This window comes from Anticarsia gemmatalis, chromosome 27, assembly GCF_050436995.1.
Source record: "Anticarsia gemmatalis isolate Benzon Research Colony breed Stoneville strain chromosome 27, ilAntGemm2 primary, whole genome shotgun sequence".
Taxonomy (NCBI): domain Eukaryota; kingdom Metazoa; phylum Arthropoda; class Insecta; order Lepidoptera; family Erebidae; genus Anticarsia; species Anticarsia gemmatalis.
The window spans coordinates 4,375,620-4,390,181 of record NC_134771.1 but is presented as its reverse complement, the minus strand read 5'-3'; the positions used below and the strand labels follow the sequence as shown (position 1 = coordinate 4,390,181).

Below are 14,562 nucleotides of genomic sequence, written 5' to 3'. Positions count from 1 at the left end.
GCATGCAAGGTGGCATCACGATGTTTTCCTTTACCGTTAGAACAATTAATGAATATTTCTAATACACACATAACTTCGAAAAAGTCAAAGGCCTTTCGGGCGGCTTCAACAATTTTCACACTAGGTTGACCACTAACTATACGATATTATAAATAAAAGAAAGTAAGATATCGAATAACCAACAGGAAAAATAACAGCAAATATACCTAAGTAAGAAACTGACAATATTCCGGCTGATAACCTAACCAATACTTATCCATAACCCGTAAAAATAGCTATACAACATAAATCACAAAATACAAAAATATTTTTCCCGCGTCATCGTATCCGCCATTTTGAAAATTTAAAAACAAATCCTCCGTTCGGAAACGTCCATGAATCTGCGTATTTCGTTCCATTTAAGTTAAATGTTGTGGCACTAATACTATCAATGGCGATAACATTTCCAAACGTAATTAACGTCTATTCAATATCGTTTACGGCCGCCATATTTTTGTTGTTACCATAAATTATTTGGCGGCCTTTTTCGAGTTCGTGTTACGATTAGAGTAAGAGACTTTCTTTTGTTTTAATACCAAGAATAACAATATATGTCTTTAGAAGTACTTAATTATATAAGTATGTTTATCAGTTATATGGTTACCATAGTACAAATTCTGCTTAGTTTGGAATCAAAAGATCGTGTATGAATTGTCCAATGATATTTATTTATTATCGTTTTGACAAATTTTCATTGCATTATCGGTATTTTATTAAACTTTAGCCTAGAAATCGCTACTATCGAATAAGTTTATATTCTACACTTAATCTTAATATTACTTATTTTCTCATAGGAGTAGGCCGAGACTAAATAACGCCACTTGGTACGATCCTTACAAACTTCCCTTGCTTCATTCACATCCATACATCTTGTCATACAGAACCGCCGGTTACGAGTACTCCGTACTGTCAATTTTCTAAAAGAAATTGGTAAACCATTAACACTTTGTTTGACCCGAGTATCGAACCCGTGACTTCGTGATCGACACAGAATAACCGCTATTTAGCAAATAATGAATTAAAAAACCGATAGTAACCTATTTCGTTCTTCAAGGTAAAGCAGTGTCGTATTTTCCTTATAATCGTTGTTGCAGTGGCAAGAGCTTTTGAAAAGTCTGAAATAATTACAGTTTGAAACCTGGTTTATTTTTATCAAATCTAAAAAATGTTATTTTGAAGGTCCTTTAGTTCGTATATAACAATAAATGTTGATGAAGCAAAAGAGGTTTGTAAACTGCTGAGCCGATTTTCATGAAAGTTATCAATGAGATAGCTGGCGGGCTAGACATTTTATTACTTTACCCATGCTCTACGTGAAAGAAGCCGCGTGTATGAACTACTTATACCTATAAGAAAAACATATTATTTAAAATATTTGCTGCATTTTTATTTCGAAATACTTAATTAAATCAGCGTATATTTACAAAGCATTTTTAAGCCTTTTATTTTATGAATTTATTCTGAAATCATTGTTTTCATCCACTTGTTATATAAAGTAGTTTTCTTGGAAATACCCCTCGCTTTGTAATACATAATCTTTAAAAATACTCATATGATATAGAATTGAAAGTTTCTGAGAATTAGAATAAAAATGGCGAAACAAAGGTTATAAAAGATAAAAAATTAATATTATTGGACAACTCACACACGGTCATCTGATTACAAACTAAGCAGAGCTTGTCCTATGGTAATCATATAACTGATAAACATACTTATATACTTCTAAATACATACTTATATATACATTAACAACCAGTTTCAGAACAGATAATCGTGCTCATCACACAAATATTTTTCCTGGGTGGGATTCGAACTGACGGCGCTACGATTATTGCGGCGGCCAAACAATCAGTTGTTATGAAAGGCCGTTACAATATAACCAAAAGAAAATAATAAAGACCCTTCTAGTTAACTGTTGGATAAACTATCTGATAGACAAGGCACTCTATGCCAGTCTGTTAGATTAGTTTTAGGGTCCCGTACCGTAAAAACCGTCTTCCGTCACCAGGCATTACATCATGAACGATGATAGACAGTTGAAATTTTCACAGATAATGTTATTCTGTTGCCGTTATAACAACAAATACGGAATTAACAATTTGTATAGTGCTTTATTATTGGTTTCAATATCTGCTTTTGCCAGTCTTACTGGGATGCGGCACGTTGATTTATAGACAAAATGACACGGAACGGAACCCATTGTGTCCGGCGGTCCGACCTCGACTCGCACTTAGCATGTATTTTACAGAAAATGGTACGGAACCCTTCTTGTCCGAATCCAACTCGCACTTGACCAGTTCTTTTTTATAGAAGTTATTGCAGAACCCTTTCTTACACAAGTCGAACTCGTACTTGGCCAGTTTTCTTTCAACATTTTCTTTCAGATCGGATTGCAAGCTATTAATTGAGTTTTCTTAGCGATAAATTCTTAATACTTTAGCTCAGAAATACGATGTAGATGTCTGGAGATAAGAATAAGACATTAAACCGAGTTTCTTGTTATTTTTATTAAATTATTGAGAGTTCATTGTGATTCTTACAAACAGCGAATCGATCTCTCAGGTTAAGCTACGCTTGCTGAGATAGATACAACAGTCGCGGAGATCGATCTCTGAAGTTAAGCTATACCTGTCGAGGTTGTTCTATGGATGGGTGACCATATTATACATTTCGATTTCCTCCGTGTTTCGGAAGGCACGTTAATTGTGGGTCCCGGCTGTCATTTTTAAAGATCTTTGACAGTCGTTAACAGTAGTCTGAAGATTGAAAGTCTGACAACCAGTCTTATTGAAATTTACCTATTGTGTTATAACCCAGATAACTGGGTTGTGGAGGTCAGATAGACAGTCGCTCCATGTAAAACACTGGTATTCAGCTGCATCCGGTGAGACTGGAAGCCGACTCCAATATAGTTGGCAGAAAAGATAGGTTTATATTAAACGATAATGAATCTGATAACCATAACTAATTTATACATCAAAGACTTTACTCACAAAGAAAAACAGACTTTATTTAAAACTAGAGGCCGCCCGCGACTTCGTCCGTGTGGAAATCCTTCCCGATTATTCAGAAACTCCGGGATAAAAAGTAGCCTATGCGTTATTCTGGGTACCAAAGCTGCATACCAAATTTCATCGTAATCGGTTCAGTAGTATTTGCGTGAAAGAGTAACAAACATCCGTACATAATCAGAAACTTTCGCATTTATGATATTAGTAGGATGGCTTTACCCCCAAAGAAAACATAATTATATACTTACTTTTATTAAAAATGGCGGCCTTCTAAACAATTTCTATAATCGATTATCGTATTCATAAAAAGAACAAATTTCAAATCGATATTCGAATGACTCACTTTAAAAGTAAACAACTGGGCTTAATTCGTGTCATCACTATGACCCGCCTTTCATAGTCACGATTCTAAATTCAAATTTATACGTGCCCTCTATTCTGTATTGTATTCATTGGTGTTTTAGTTTGGTGGTGATTTGATTTTGTTGTAGAAAAAACGCAATGGATGTTACTGTTATCTATTGGTTATTGATATGATTCAGCGTTTTTTATAAGAAAATGTTGTTTTTAGATAGTTATATTTAGTATCCATTGCTGTTTTAGTTTGATGGTCATTTAATTTTGTGGCACTAAAAATGCAATGGTTTTTGTTGTTATCTATTGGTTATTGATATGATTTAGCATTCCATATTAGAAAATTTAATGCTCTTAGAAGGTGACGGTTAATGTTTTATCCATTGCCGTTTTAGTTTGATGTTGAATGTATATTCATTGAGGAAAGCGAGTAATGTATGTGAAATATATTGAAGTAGTTGTAATATTTTTTCGTTTATATTTTTTATAGTGTGTTAACAAAAGACTTAGCTTTTACTTTTGCGCTCAAATAGTTGTTATAAAAAAGATTCTTATAAATTATTATTAAAATAACAAGGACAGGTTCCATAGTTTATTATTATAAGACTTAATTGCTTATAATTATATATCAAAGATATTCAAGGTTAAGATTCGAGATAAAATAGTACTTATCTTCCCGCGCAAATAATTATTATGCTGGCAACACTGAGATGGTTGGCAGATTATAATTATTGTTTAAATTATAAATTGTTATCTGTTTTATCGCAAAATCTTTTTTTATGAATAATAAATAGGTGGTTAAGTTAAAATTATATTACACGCCTAACTTAACAATAATGTAAAGTATATAAGCTAAAGTTAACTTTTTTAAACGCCACATAATTTTATCCCTCTTTTCTTTCTTTTTAAAAAAGACAACTCCCGCACTAATAATTTCTCTTGTGTCGCGGGGACTTTTACAAACATACAAACAACGGACGCAAAGTACAACCAGACCCGAAACAATTATTTGTGGATCGCACAAATAATTGTCCTGTGTGGGAATCAAACCCGACTCCCGACGCAATAGTAGCATGGTGACCTAAACCACTGCGCCACGGATTTCGGGCCTAGTTGTACTTTGTGCCCGTTGTTTGTATGTTTGTAAAAGTCCCCGCGACACAAGAGCAATTCTAAGTGCGAGAGTTGTCTTTAAAAAGAACGTTTTTATTCAGAGAAAATACAAAGAAATAGTACCGGTTGTTATAATATTGATAAAAAACATTGTAATGTGTTTAATAAAGATACTTTCGTACGCAAAAACATCTATACTAATTTTGATACAGTAATTTTTATCGGTAGAAACGGTGTGCAAAAATTGGCATGTGTGTCGCAGGCGCCGTGGCTTAGTTGGTTAAAGCGCCTGTCTAGTAAACAGGAGATCGTGAGTTCGAATCTCGCCGGGGCCTAGTGCACACTTTTTGACATTTTTGTTTAATGGTAAAGTAAGTACTTTTGGCTATGATTTTTAATTTTTTGATTTAAGTGATAAATATATTTAATTTCTTTAATTAGACAATCCTTTTATTAAGTTCTTGAAAAGATGCTTAATATTAACAACCCTTTTGGTAAGCGTGGTGAACTCATAATTACTTCATTCCTCATTTTTGGAGGAAATGCTTATCCAGCAGTAACATAACATCACGCCTGTTATACCCGAAGGTGTAGAGAGAGGTGTATGAAATACACTCGCGTTTCGCCATTTACAATGTTAGCCCCATGTAATCGTAGGCGACATTATTGTTTTACACCGGGCACTTTACTAAAATGCGGGTTACTATTGAAAATATTAGGTCGGGGAAAAAGTCTTTATAGTACAATTATTATAGTATGTATGAACATGTAATATACAAACTAGCTGACTCGCGCAACTTCGCTTGCGTTACATAAGAGAGAATGAGTCAAATTTTTTCTCGTTTTTGTAACATTTTTTATTGCTACTCTGCTCCTTTTGGTCGTAGCGTGATGATATATAGCCTATACTCTTCAGCTTTATAATATAAGTATAGATTAGAAAGACCTATAGCACTTTTTCCGACCTAGGAATTAAATCTCTCAGTAGTCTCATACTCTATCACCCAGACAAGCAGTTTATAAGGTAGAGTCAGTAAGAAGAGCTGACAATTAGTAGTTTCCCACACCACCCCTATACGGATTATAATATATTTTATTAGATCATATTGCTTTAATCTCCTGCATACATTACTCTAAAAGTTATTGATACATGCGGGCTACTTTGTCCAAACCAATATTGGTAACATTTTTAGTAATTTTCCTGATATTAATTTTAGAAATAAGTATTGTGTTTTTAATAATACTAGTACGTTACCAATATAGATTGAAAGAACAATCGATTTAGTATGTTTGAAAATAATCGAGGATATACAAACGCACAGGTAAAACACAGAACTTTACTTTTTTGAAGTACCTAAGTTAAAAGCAGTGCTCGACAACCTTTTGGTATTTTAAACTATAATAAAAAATATATATATTTCTGTCCATGTTTACAATATTTTTAAAACAATGACAGCCATACTAGGCCTGTACCGTGGTATCAATGCAATTGATTACCAGATAGGACTCAATAGCTGACCCGCGCAACTTCGCTTGCGTCACATTAGTGAATGGGCGAAATTTTTACCCGTTTTTGTAACATTTTTTACTGGTACTCTGCTCCTATTGGTTGTAGCGTGATGATATATAACGTATAGTCTTCCTCGATAAATGGGCTATCTAACAGTGAAAGAATTTTTCAAATCGGACCAGTAGTTCCTGAGATTAGCGCGTTCAAACAAACAAACAAACTCTTCAGCTTTATAATATTAGTATAGATATACAATTATGCTGCTAAAGCTACTAGTATTTATAATACGCACGATAATTATAAAGATACTAAATTGGAAGCAATGTTCGTTACCTTTCCAACAACTAATTTATTATTCTCTGAATCTTGCAATTAGTAAACAAGGTGTCGACTCCGCGGCGCAGTGGTTAAGGTCGCCACACCGCTACCATTACGTCGGGACGTCGTAGGTTTGATTCTCACTCGGAACAATTATTTCTGCGATCCACAAACAGTTGTTTCGAGTCTGGTTGTACTTTGTGTCCGTTGCATGTTTGTAAAGTCCGACCCAAGAGCAATTCTTAGTGCGGGAGTTGTCTTTCATAAAAAAAATATCTCAGGTAGCTGCGATTCCAAGATGGCCGCCTTTTTTCACACTTATATTTATTATCTTCTATAGAAATAGTGAATGCAGTAGCTTTTTGTGTTATTTTAGTTGTATAAGTTCTTATTGTTCTTTTAAGTATTGTTATAATTTCTTGTGACACTTTTTTGTACGGAGTGTTAAAATGTTTTGGGGTGAAAAGATTATTAATTTTATTTAGTTAAGTGTTGTCCATATTCGTCTTAAGTCGTTTTAGTACTCTTTCTTTACATATTAGGTCGGGGAAAACTCTTTTGGCTTTATAGTATGAACTTGTAATAAAATCTTATCTCTACACAAAAAAGCTCGATATTTGGGTACCTCACGAGCTCACTGAAAGAAACCTAATGAATCGTGTACTCATTTGTGATTCTTGAAGCCAAAAAGATTTTATTACGAGTTCATACATACTATAATGCGAAAAACCTTTTTCTCCGACCTAATACGTATTTAAAGTCACACCATCTTTCCATAAGGGTGAGCAGAGACCAGTTAACGCCACTTGGTACGATCCTTACAAACTTCCTTTGCTTCATTCACATCCATACATCTTGTCATACGTGATATATGTATGTAGCGGATCGCTACATATAGCGACATCTAATGCGACAAGCGCACAACAACCAACTCGCATAGTAACTGACGTCACAAGTCCTGAATCGCGCTATCGAAGTTTGCACTGCAATTGACTATATATACAAGTTCCCGACTACAACAGTCGGGCAGCCTAGGCCCACCAGGCATGATCACCTCGCCTGGTCGGAGGATCCTCCCTTTGTGTTGGAGGAACATGATCACCTCGTTCATCCTCATGTATGTATATACGCTCGTGTCTCACTTCTGGGCAAAGATTTACCCACAATTAGAGAACAGTAAGGCCTTCCTATGTCCTTAGTACAAAATAAAATAAAAGCTCTCTGGCCAGCTCGTCACGGTATTTAGGCATCAACTCGAGTATAAAATATATTCTGTGTAATGGCAAAACGTCATGCTTACTTACTGAAAGATCCGGTGAACTAATGGATGAGGTTACTTGTCATTTTTGTTATTTGCCTTTCCATTGGGTGGAAAAAATGACCAGCCATCTCTCTCTCACATCGTATGGTTAGTGGTCAACCTAGTGTCAAAGTTGTACAAGCCGCCCGAAAGGCCTCTGACGTGGCTTTACGACTGTTATCTTAATTGACAACAACCGGGACCGACTTTTTACGTGCCCTCCGAAGCACGGAGACGCCCACTTCAAATACCACTATGCCCTCACCCATCTATTGAATGATCGCGCTAACGTTTGCTTAACCCACAGATCGTTTACCGAACGGTGAGCGCAACTAACTATGGACGTCTCAACCAGCCATGGTAAGAAACTACTTAAAATGTTGCAAAAACCTTATTGTCTGATTTATTTTCTTTATTTTATTATATTTATAGTACAGAGAATAAGCATTGCTATCCAACTTAGCAATACACACGTCACTCTCTAATAAGTCACTGACATAACTTTGCCGTTCCACACTTTACTACTCATGAATCGAACCTGCTACCTCACTATCTACTATCTAAACCATAGAATCAAACTCACTGCCTCTAATAACAACACTATTCAAACCATCATCACATCACTTGGGACTCGAACCCGCTACCACAACATAGAGTGAATGTAATAAAACTGTACACATTACGTCGCGGTAAAGTTACACTCGACTGAGTGCAGACAGACAGACAAATTGAATTATTTACTACTATATTCAACTAGTGAACATTTTTTCACTCGGGAATAAAACCCGTGACCCTACTAAGATACTAACACAGTGATGATAGACCACTCAACACTTAACTACTCAAGAATCGAACCAGATACCTCACTGTCAGATTAACTCTACCATTTAAAACTATCATCGCACTATCAGATATTTTCACCTCACACGGGACTCGAACCCGCTACCACAACATAGAGTGAATATAATAAAACCGTACACATTACGTCGCGGTAAAGTTACACTCGACTGAGTACAGACAGACAAATTGTAACAAATTGTATTATTTATATTCAAATTTATTGTTAGGGCTGTCACAGCCTAGGATTTAACAAAGGCTTTTGTCTTAACTTAGTAGAGAAAGTAAGATACAGATATTTAAGTACTACTAAATAATTTTCATTATTGCGTTTTCAATATAGACAGTAATATCGGTAAAACTAGTATTTTTGTGTTAGTTTTATCTTAAAAATACTTTATACTTAAACGTAATGTGACAATGAATTAAAATAAGGTTTAAAATATTCTGATTTAAATGGTGTAAGTGATCAGATTATAAACTAGCCGGCAATTACCAGTGAAGTCGCAGACAATGCCTAGTCCATGTTGGTTCCATTAGAAAACCCTAAAGTATTTTGCTCATCCCGGTAATCAAACTCGGGGCTAGCCATCAGTTTTATATATCAGCGCTCTGATAATAGTTTATCGTATTAGTATTTATTGGATAAAATTGTATGATTAATTATAAGTTTATACATTAAAGTACAGTTGTGTTTTAATTATAAAAAGGTGTAGATACCTTTGTGTGTTTTAACTTGAAATAAACCAATTTCATTAATGTAAATATTAACTACAATTTATTTTAAAAAGTCGTAAGTGTCAACCCTATATCACACTGACATTGGGTAATGCTGAAAGTGCAATTGTGCTGCCATCTACATTGTGACGTTAAGTACTAGTATTATATTGTTACAGTTCACGCTTGGACAACATTTTTGCTAATATTTTATAAGGCAAAAGAAGTTTGTAGGGATCGTTGCAAGTTTTTTAGTCTCTGCCTACGCTGATGGGAAAAAGCGTAATTTTATGTATGTACGTAATAATTTTCTATGGTCTTAATTCTTAACCAATTTTATAAAAAGGGGTATGCTTTTTAAGGTCAAGATGTCTGTATTAATAAGGGAATCACTGGTTAGATTTCCGAGTAGGGCAAGCGGTTTCAATTTCGGCAAAAGTTAATGTTTTGTTGCAATTCACAACAAAAGTTGATTGTTATAATAATATGTAAATATTAATTAAGTTCTAAACCATTTAACTACCTTGAATAAACTGAAAATATTTTCATATCTATAAAAGAGAAGCAAATTTTAGTAAAAAAATAAAAACATTTTTACATAAAGTCACTATCTTATTTCATATAGCAGTTTTACGGTCATAATTCACAATATCTTGCGTTATCCAGGTCACTAAGTTTTGTGAACCGATAAAATAGGCACCATCCTGTAGATATTATTTATTTTGTAGGTATAATGTGTAAAAATATATACTGATATTATGATACGATAGCGGTTTTGTCTGTCTGTCTATATGTAGCATTTTCACGACTGAGCAGCTGAAATCTATTTTCATGAAACTTTGTTGAGTGATAATCATGAAAGATAATATTTCAGGGATGGTTATAAAAATAATTATAAAAAGTTAATGCTGTAGGCGATATTTTATGAACACATTTTAGTAACATATCACTATAAAAGACTTATTTCGCTAAAGTTTTACGCCATACACTTCCATCAATATGTTCAACTTAAGAATTAAACCCACAACGGGCTTATCAAAGCACGTCCATCGTCCTACTGAACAGTGAGTTCATTACAGGAAGACAAAAAAAACTATCCTGCCCAAAAACCGAACCTAGACTAACCGCATCCACACTCCAAAATACTTCCTCTTCCCCAAACACTATATATAACATCAACATGTTCTAACGCAGGAATCAAACCCACCACAGCTTTATCAAAGTCCTATCCATCGTCCTACTGAGCGCTGAGGTCGTAACATGTCGGTTAAAAAAGAATGTCCTGCATAAAAACCGAACCTAGACAAACCACATCCACAATCTAAAAAACTTTCTTTACCTCAAACATGACATGTCTAACCCAAACATCAAACCTTACATCCTTCAATCTCCTTAGGATCTGACTCAAGAATCAAACCTACCACAGGTCTATAGCACGTCCATCCCTCGTATTACTGAACAGTGACGTCATAACAAGTTGAACAATGCACAGTAAAAATAATCGCCTATTGTTCCTACCTGACCAATTGGATGATCAATGGACATAGAAATAGAATTACTAGATACGGCTACGAAATGTCTTTGTTTTCTTTTCTTGTATGAAATATAGCTGACCCGCGCAACTTCGCTTGCGTCACATAAGAGAGACTGGGTCAAAAATTTTCCCGTTTATGTAACATTTTTCACTGGTACTCTGCTCCTATTGGTCGTAGCGTGATGATATTAGTATAGAAGTGAAAAACGATGACTGCCTCTGTTGCGCTGTAGGTAGTGTGTTAGGCTTAATTCAGGAGTCGGGCCAAGTACTATTGGTATTTTCTAATTTATCCTACTAATATTATAAATGCGAAAGTTTGTGAGCATGTATGGATGTTTGTTACTCTTACACCCAAATACTACTAAATCGATTACGATGAAAATTGGCATGTAGGTAGCTGAAGAACCAGAATAACATATAGGTTTATTTTTATCCCGCAGTTCCAGAGGGATCGGCATTAAGCTGGCCCCCTATTACATAGGATTAACTAGTTCCAAACGAAACGTGGGTTTATTTCATACATCTCAGCTGACACCTTCGGGTATAACTGCCCGGAGTGAGGGAGTTGAAGTTGTAGACATCTTTCTTCGTAACTGAAATAAATAAAACTAAAATAAGAGTTATGTAGCTGCGATCATAATGAATCATTCAGTACCTTACCTAAAAAGGTATTGTCGTTTTAAGTACTAGCCCCCGGTTTCTGGAGTACATTTAGCGGTAGTTTATCTATTCAATAGCGTTTAAACTCTTATAAACATAACAATCTGAATAGATAAACTACCGCTAAAAGTGCCTCAGAAACCCGGCTTAAGTCACTTCCATTCTCTCTAAATCAACGTAAATTTAAGATAACCCATACAAGTAAAAACAATAGTCCATAAGAATACTTTCACTGATCGTACGATTGTATACAAGATTTGCCCGCGGTGTTGCCTGCATTGTACTCTGAACAACTACATTGTAAAACTTAGGAGCTAGGAGCAAAGATCTAATCTATACTAGTACGCGCCGTGTAACTTTGTGGCTGAATGTAGGATGTTCCTACATTCAGCCAGTTCCTTCCTCGTCGTTATGTGTGGTCAGTAGAGCATGTTTTTTTTATATTTTAAGTCCCCAATCTAATCTCGGCCTAACCCCTTCCCCTCGTTTGGAAGGAGACCCTTGTCTTTGGGACAGTAATGAGAAACAAAAAAATAGGACAACTCACACACAGTCATTTGATTCCAAACTAAGCAGAGCTTGTACTGTAACCCAATAACTGATAAACATACTTATATACTTCTAAATACGTACTTATATAGATACATTAACAGGCTTAGAACAGATACTAGTGATCATCACACAAAGATTTGTTCCGGGTGGGATTGGAACCGACTACACGCGCGGTACGGTTATTGCGGCAAGGTATCCACGTTAACCACTGCGCTAATCTGTTCATATTTTAATTGATAAGCTAACCGGTACTTTTATGGAAGAAGTAACAATGGATACTAGTGTTAATAAATACAGCGTTTTTACTCACTTTAAAACCTCATTAGTATTTTAAACTAGACTTTTAAAGCATATCAAAACTTTGTACAATACCTTTATGCAAAGACAATATCACTCATGATCACACAGCCATTAAACTTAAAAAAAAACAACCAATCAAATCAAATTGTCAAAATTTTTGTAAACAGTCCAACAATCACAATAAAATAGTGAAAAATAAAATGGTAAAAGATATTATTGAAGTTAAATCTATAGGTGAAAATGGCGACGAAATATACTGGCCTAAATCTCAAAAGGAAAGTCTGGAGACGGCTCACGCACAAATATATTTCGAGGCTCTAAGAAAGGTCATATTAGATGCTCTCATCCCTGTGGTAGAAGCAGCTAAGAAGGACACGACCCCAAAAAAACCACCTCCAATGAAATACAAAGACCTTTCAGTATACGAAAGCCCACACTACGATTACAAAGAATATCTGAACGAAAAAGAAAGATGTCCGAATATCAACGTGAAAATTTTACAAACATATTTGTATCCCAAAGTAAAGGAGTATAGAACAAAAATATCTGGTAGTTACAATGATATGAAGAAGGAATTTAAAGCTATAAAGAATGAGTTTTGCGAAGCTATGTGTAAAAAGACGAGGGAATTTAAAAGATATATGCGTGACCCTCAAAATGAACAATTGAGGAAGGGCGTCGTGGCTTTCGGGACATTGGCTGGTTTGTACGTCGGGTCTGGCAGCAGAAATCTATACAAAAAGCTGTTTTTCAGTTCCCTGGGAGCTTTAGCTGCCGGTGCATTGTGCTTTCCCAAAGAAACGGATGAAATTTTCAGAGATATCTCGTACAATGTTGGGAAATTTGCAATTGCGTTTTACAATGATGCGTGTGGTAAGAACTATGCTATGAGAGAAAGGATTCCTTGCCCAGAAGATTTGCCGCCGAAACCGAAACCGAGGCCTAATAGGGAAAAGAATATTGATTGCGATAAGAAGAAGAAGTAATATATCAGTACATTTTTAATTTAAATCTGTCTGTAAATTATAATGGTCAATAAATTGGTTTGGATTTCTCTTTTTTATTTTAGAGTGTTTCTTTGAAACCAGCATATTAGATTTTTATTATATTTTTTCAGTTTCTTAAGATAGGTAATCTGATTTCAAGCTTAGTAGAGCTTGTTCTCTATGTTAATAAAACAATTGATAAACGTACTTACACTAGTAGATACTAACTAACAGTCGTTAAGCCACGTCAAAGACCTTCGGGCGGCTTGAACAACTTTGACACTAGGTTGACCACTAACCATACGACAAGAAGAAGTAGATACTAAAAACACCCATAATTAATTTGTTGAATGCAAGGCCGTTTATTTTTCATTTTCAAATCTAAAACACTAGACCAATTTTGATTGAAATTTAGCACAATAAGTGTGGCAATAAATAAATTTTCCGCTAAAACGTTGTATTGTATTGTACCAAGTGGCGTTCTTTGATCTCTACCTAACCCTATGGGAAAGAGACCTGACTTTATGTATGTATGTACATAACTACATAGTATTATGATATTACTACTTAACCCTTTTGAACAAACCGTAATGTTACTCATTCCCTTGAGAAAACCTTCACACTTCTCACAAATGACTCAACGGAGCACCGAACACGTACCTAATTCTCAGAACTGCAGTAGTCATACTATGTCAGAGGGCACTTACAGAATATATTTTAGTAATTTCTTTAACTTATATGACACTTAAGTGTGTATTCTCACAATATTATGACAGTTAAAGTAACGGAGTGAGCAGTTTTTGTTGCTTACGTGTTGACCTTAGTTTCCGCAAGTGTATTGTGATTTCGTCCCCTATTTCAGCGTTTTAGGGGGTGATTTTGGATAAAGTAATTAGCTCATGTTTGAAACCAAATTTTCAGGTGTCTTCATGCCAAATTTCATGAAAATCGGTTCAGTGGTTTTAGCCAAAAAGCGTTATGTACATATATTTTATAAGTATGTACGTATATTCTTATTCTTTCACGCAAAACTACTTAAAGGCATTTGGTTATATTTGGTACTAGCTGACCCGCGCAACTTCGCTTGCGTCCAATAAGAGAGAATGCGTAAATTTTTTCCCCGTTTTTGTAACATTTTTTACTGGTACTCTTATCCTATTCGTCGTGATGATATATAGCCTATGTCCTTTCTAGGGTATCAAAATATCTCCATACCAAATTTCATGCAAATTGGTTCAGTAGTTTAGGCGTGATTGAGTAGCAGACAGACAGACAGACAGACAGAGTTACTTTCGCATTTATAATATTAGTATGGATAAGAAGAGATA

General features: G+C 35.1%; 1 protein-coding gene and 1 non-coding gene across 2 annotated transcripts; both read left to right on the top strand.

Moving 5' to 3' along the window:
* Positions 1–4,778: 4,778 nt before the first annotated feature.
* Positions 4,779–4,852, top strand: TRNAT-AGU (transfer RNA threonine (anticodon AGU)). Its single transcript has one exon. It is a non-coding gene; the product is annotated as a tRNA-Thr (tRNA).
* Positions 4,853–12,383: 7,531 nt separating this feature from the next.
* Positions 12,384–13,311, top strand: LOC142984604 (uncharacterized). The gene has a single exon (XM_076132343.1). The coding sequence runs from the start codon at positions 12,449–12,451 to the stop codon at positions 13,232–13,234; it is 786 nt and encodes a 261-aa protein (XP_075988458.1). The 5' UTR covers positions 12,384–12,448; the 3' UTR covers positions 13,235–13,311.
* The last annotated feature ends 1,251 nt before the right edge of the window (positions 13,312–14,562 follow it).

Excerpts from the sequence above, each read along its gene's own strand:
- LOC142984604 (XM_076132343.1), top strand. The coding sequence starts at position 12,449 with ATGGTAAAAGATATTATTGAAGTTAAATCTATAGGTGAAAATGGCGAC.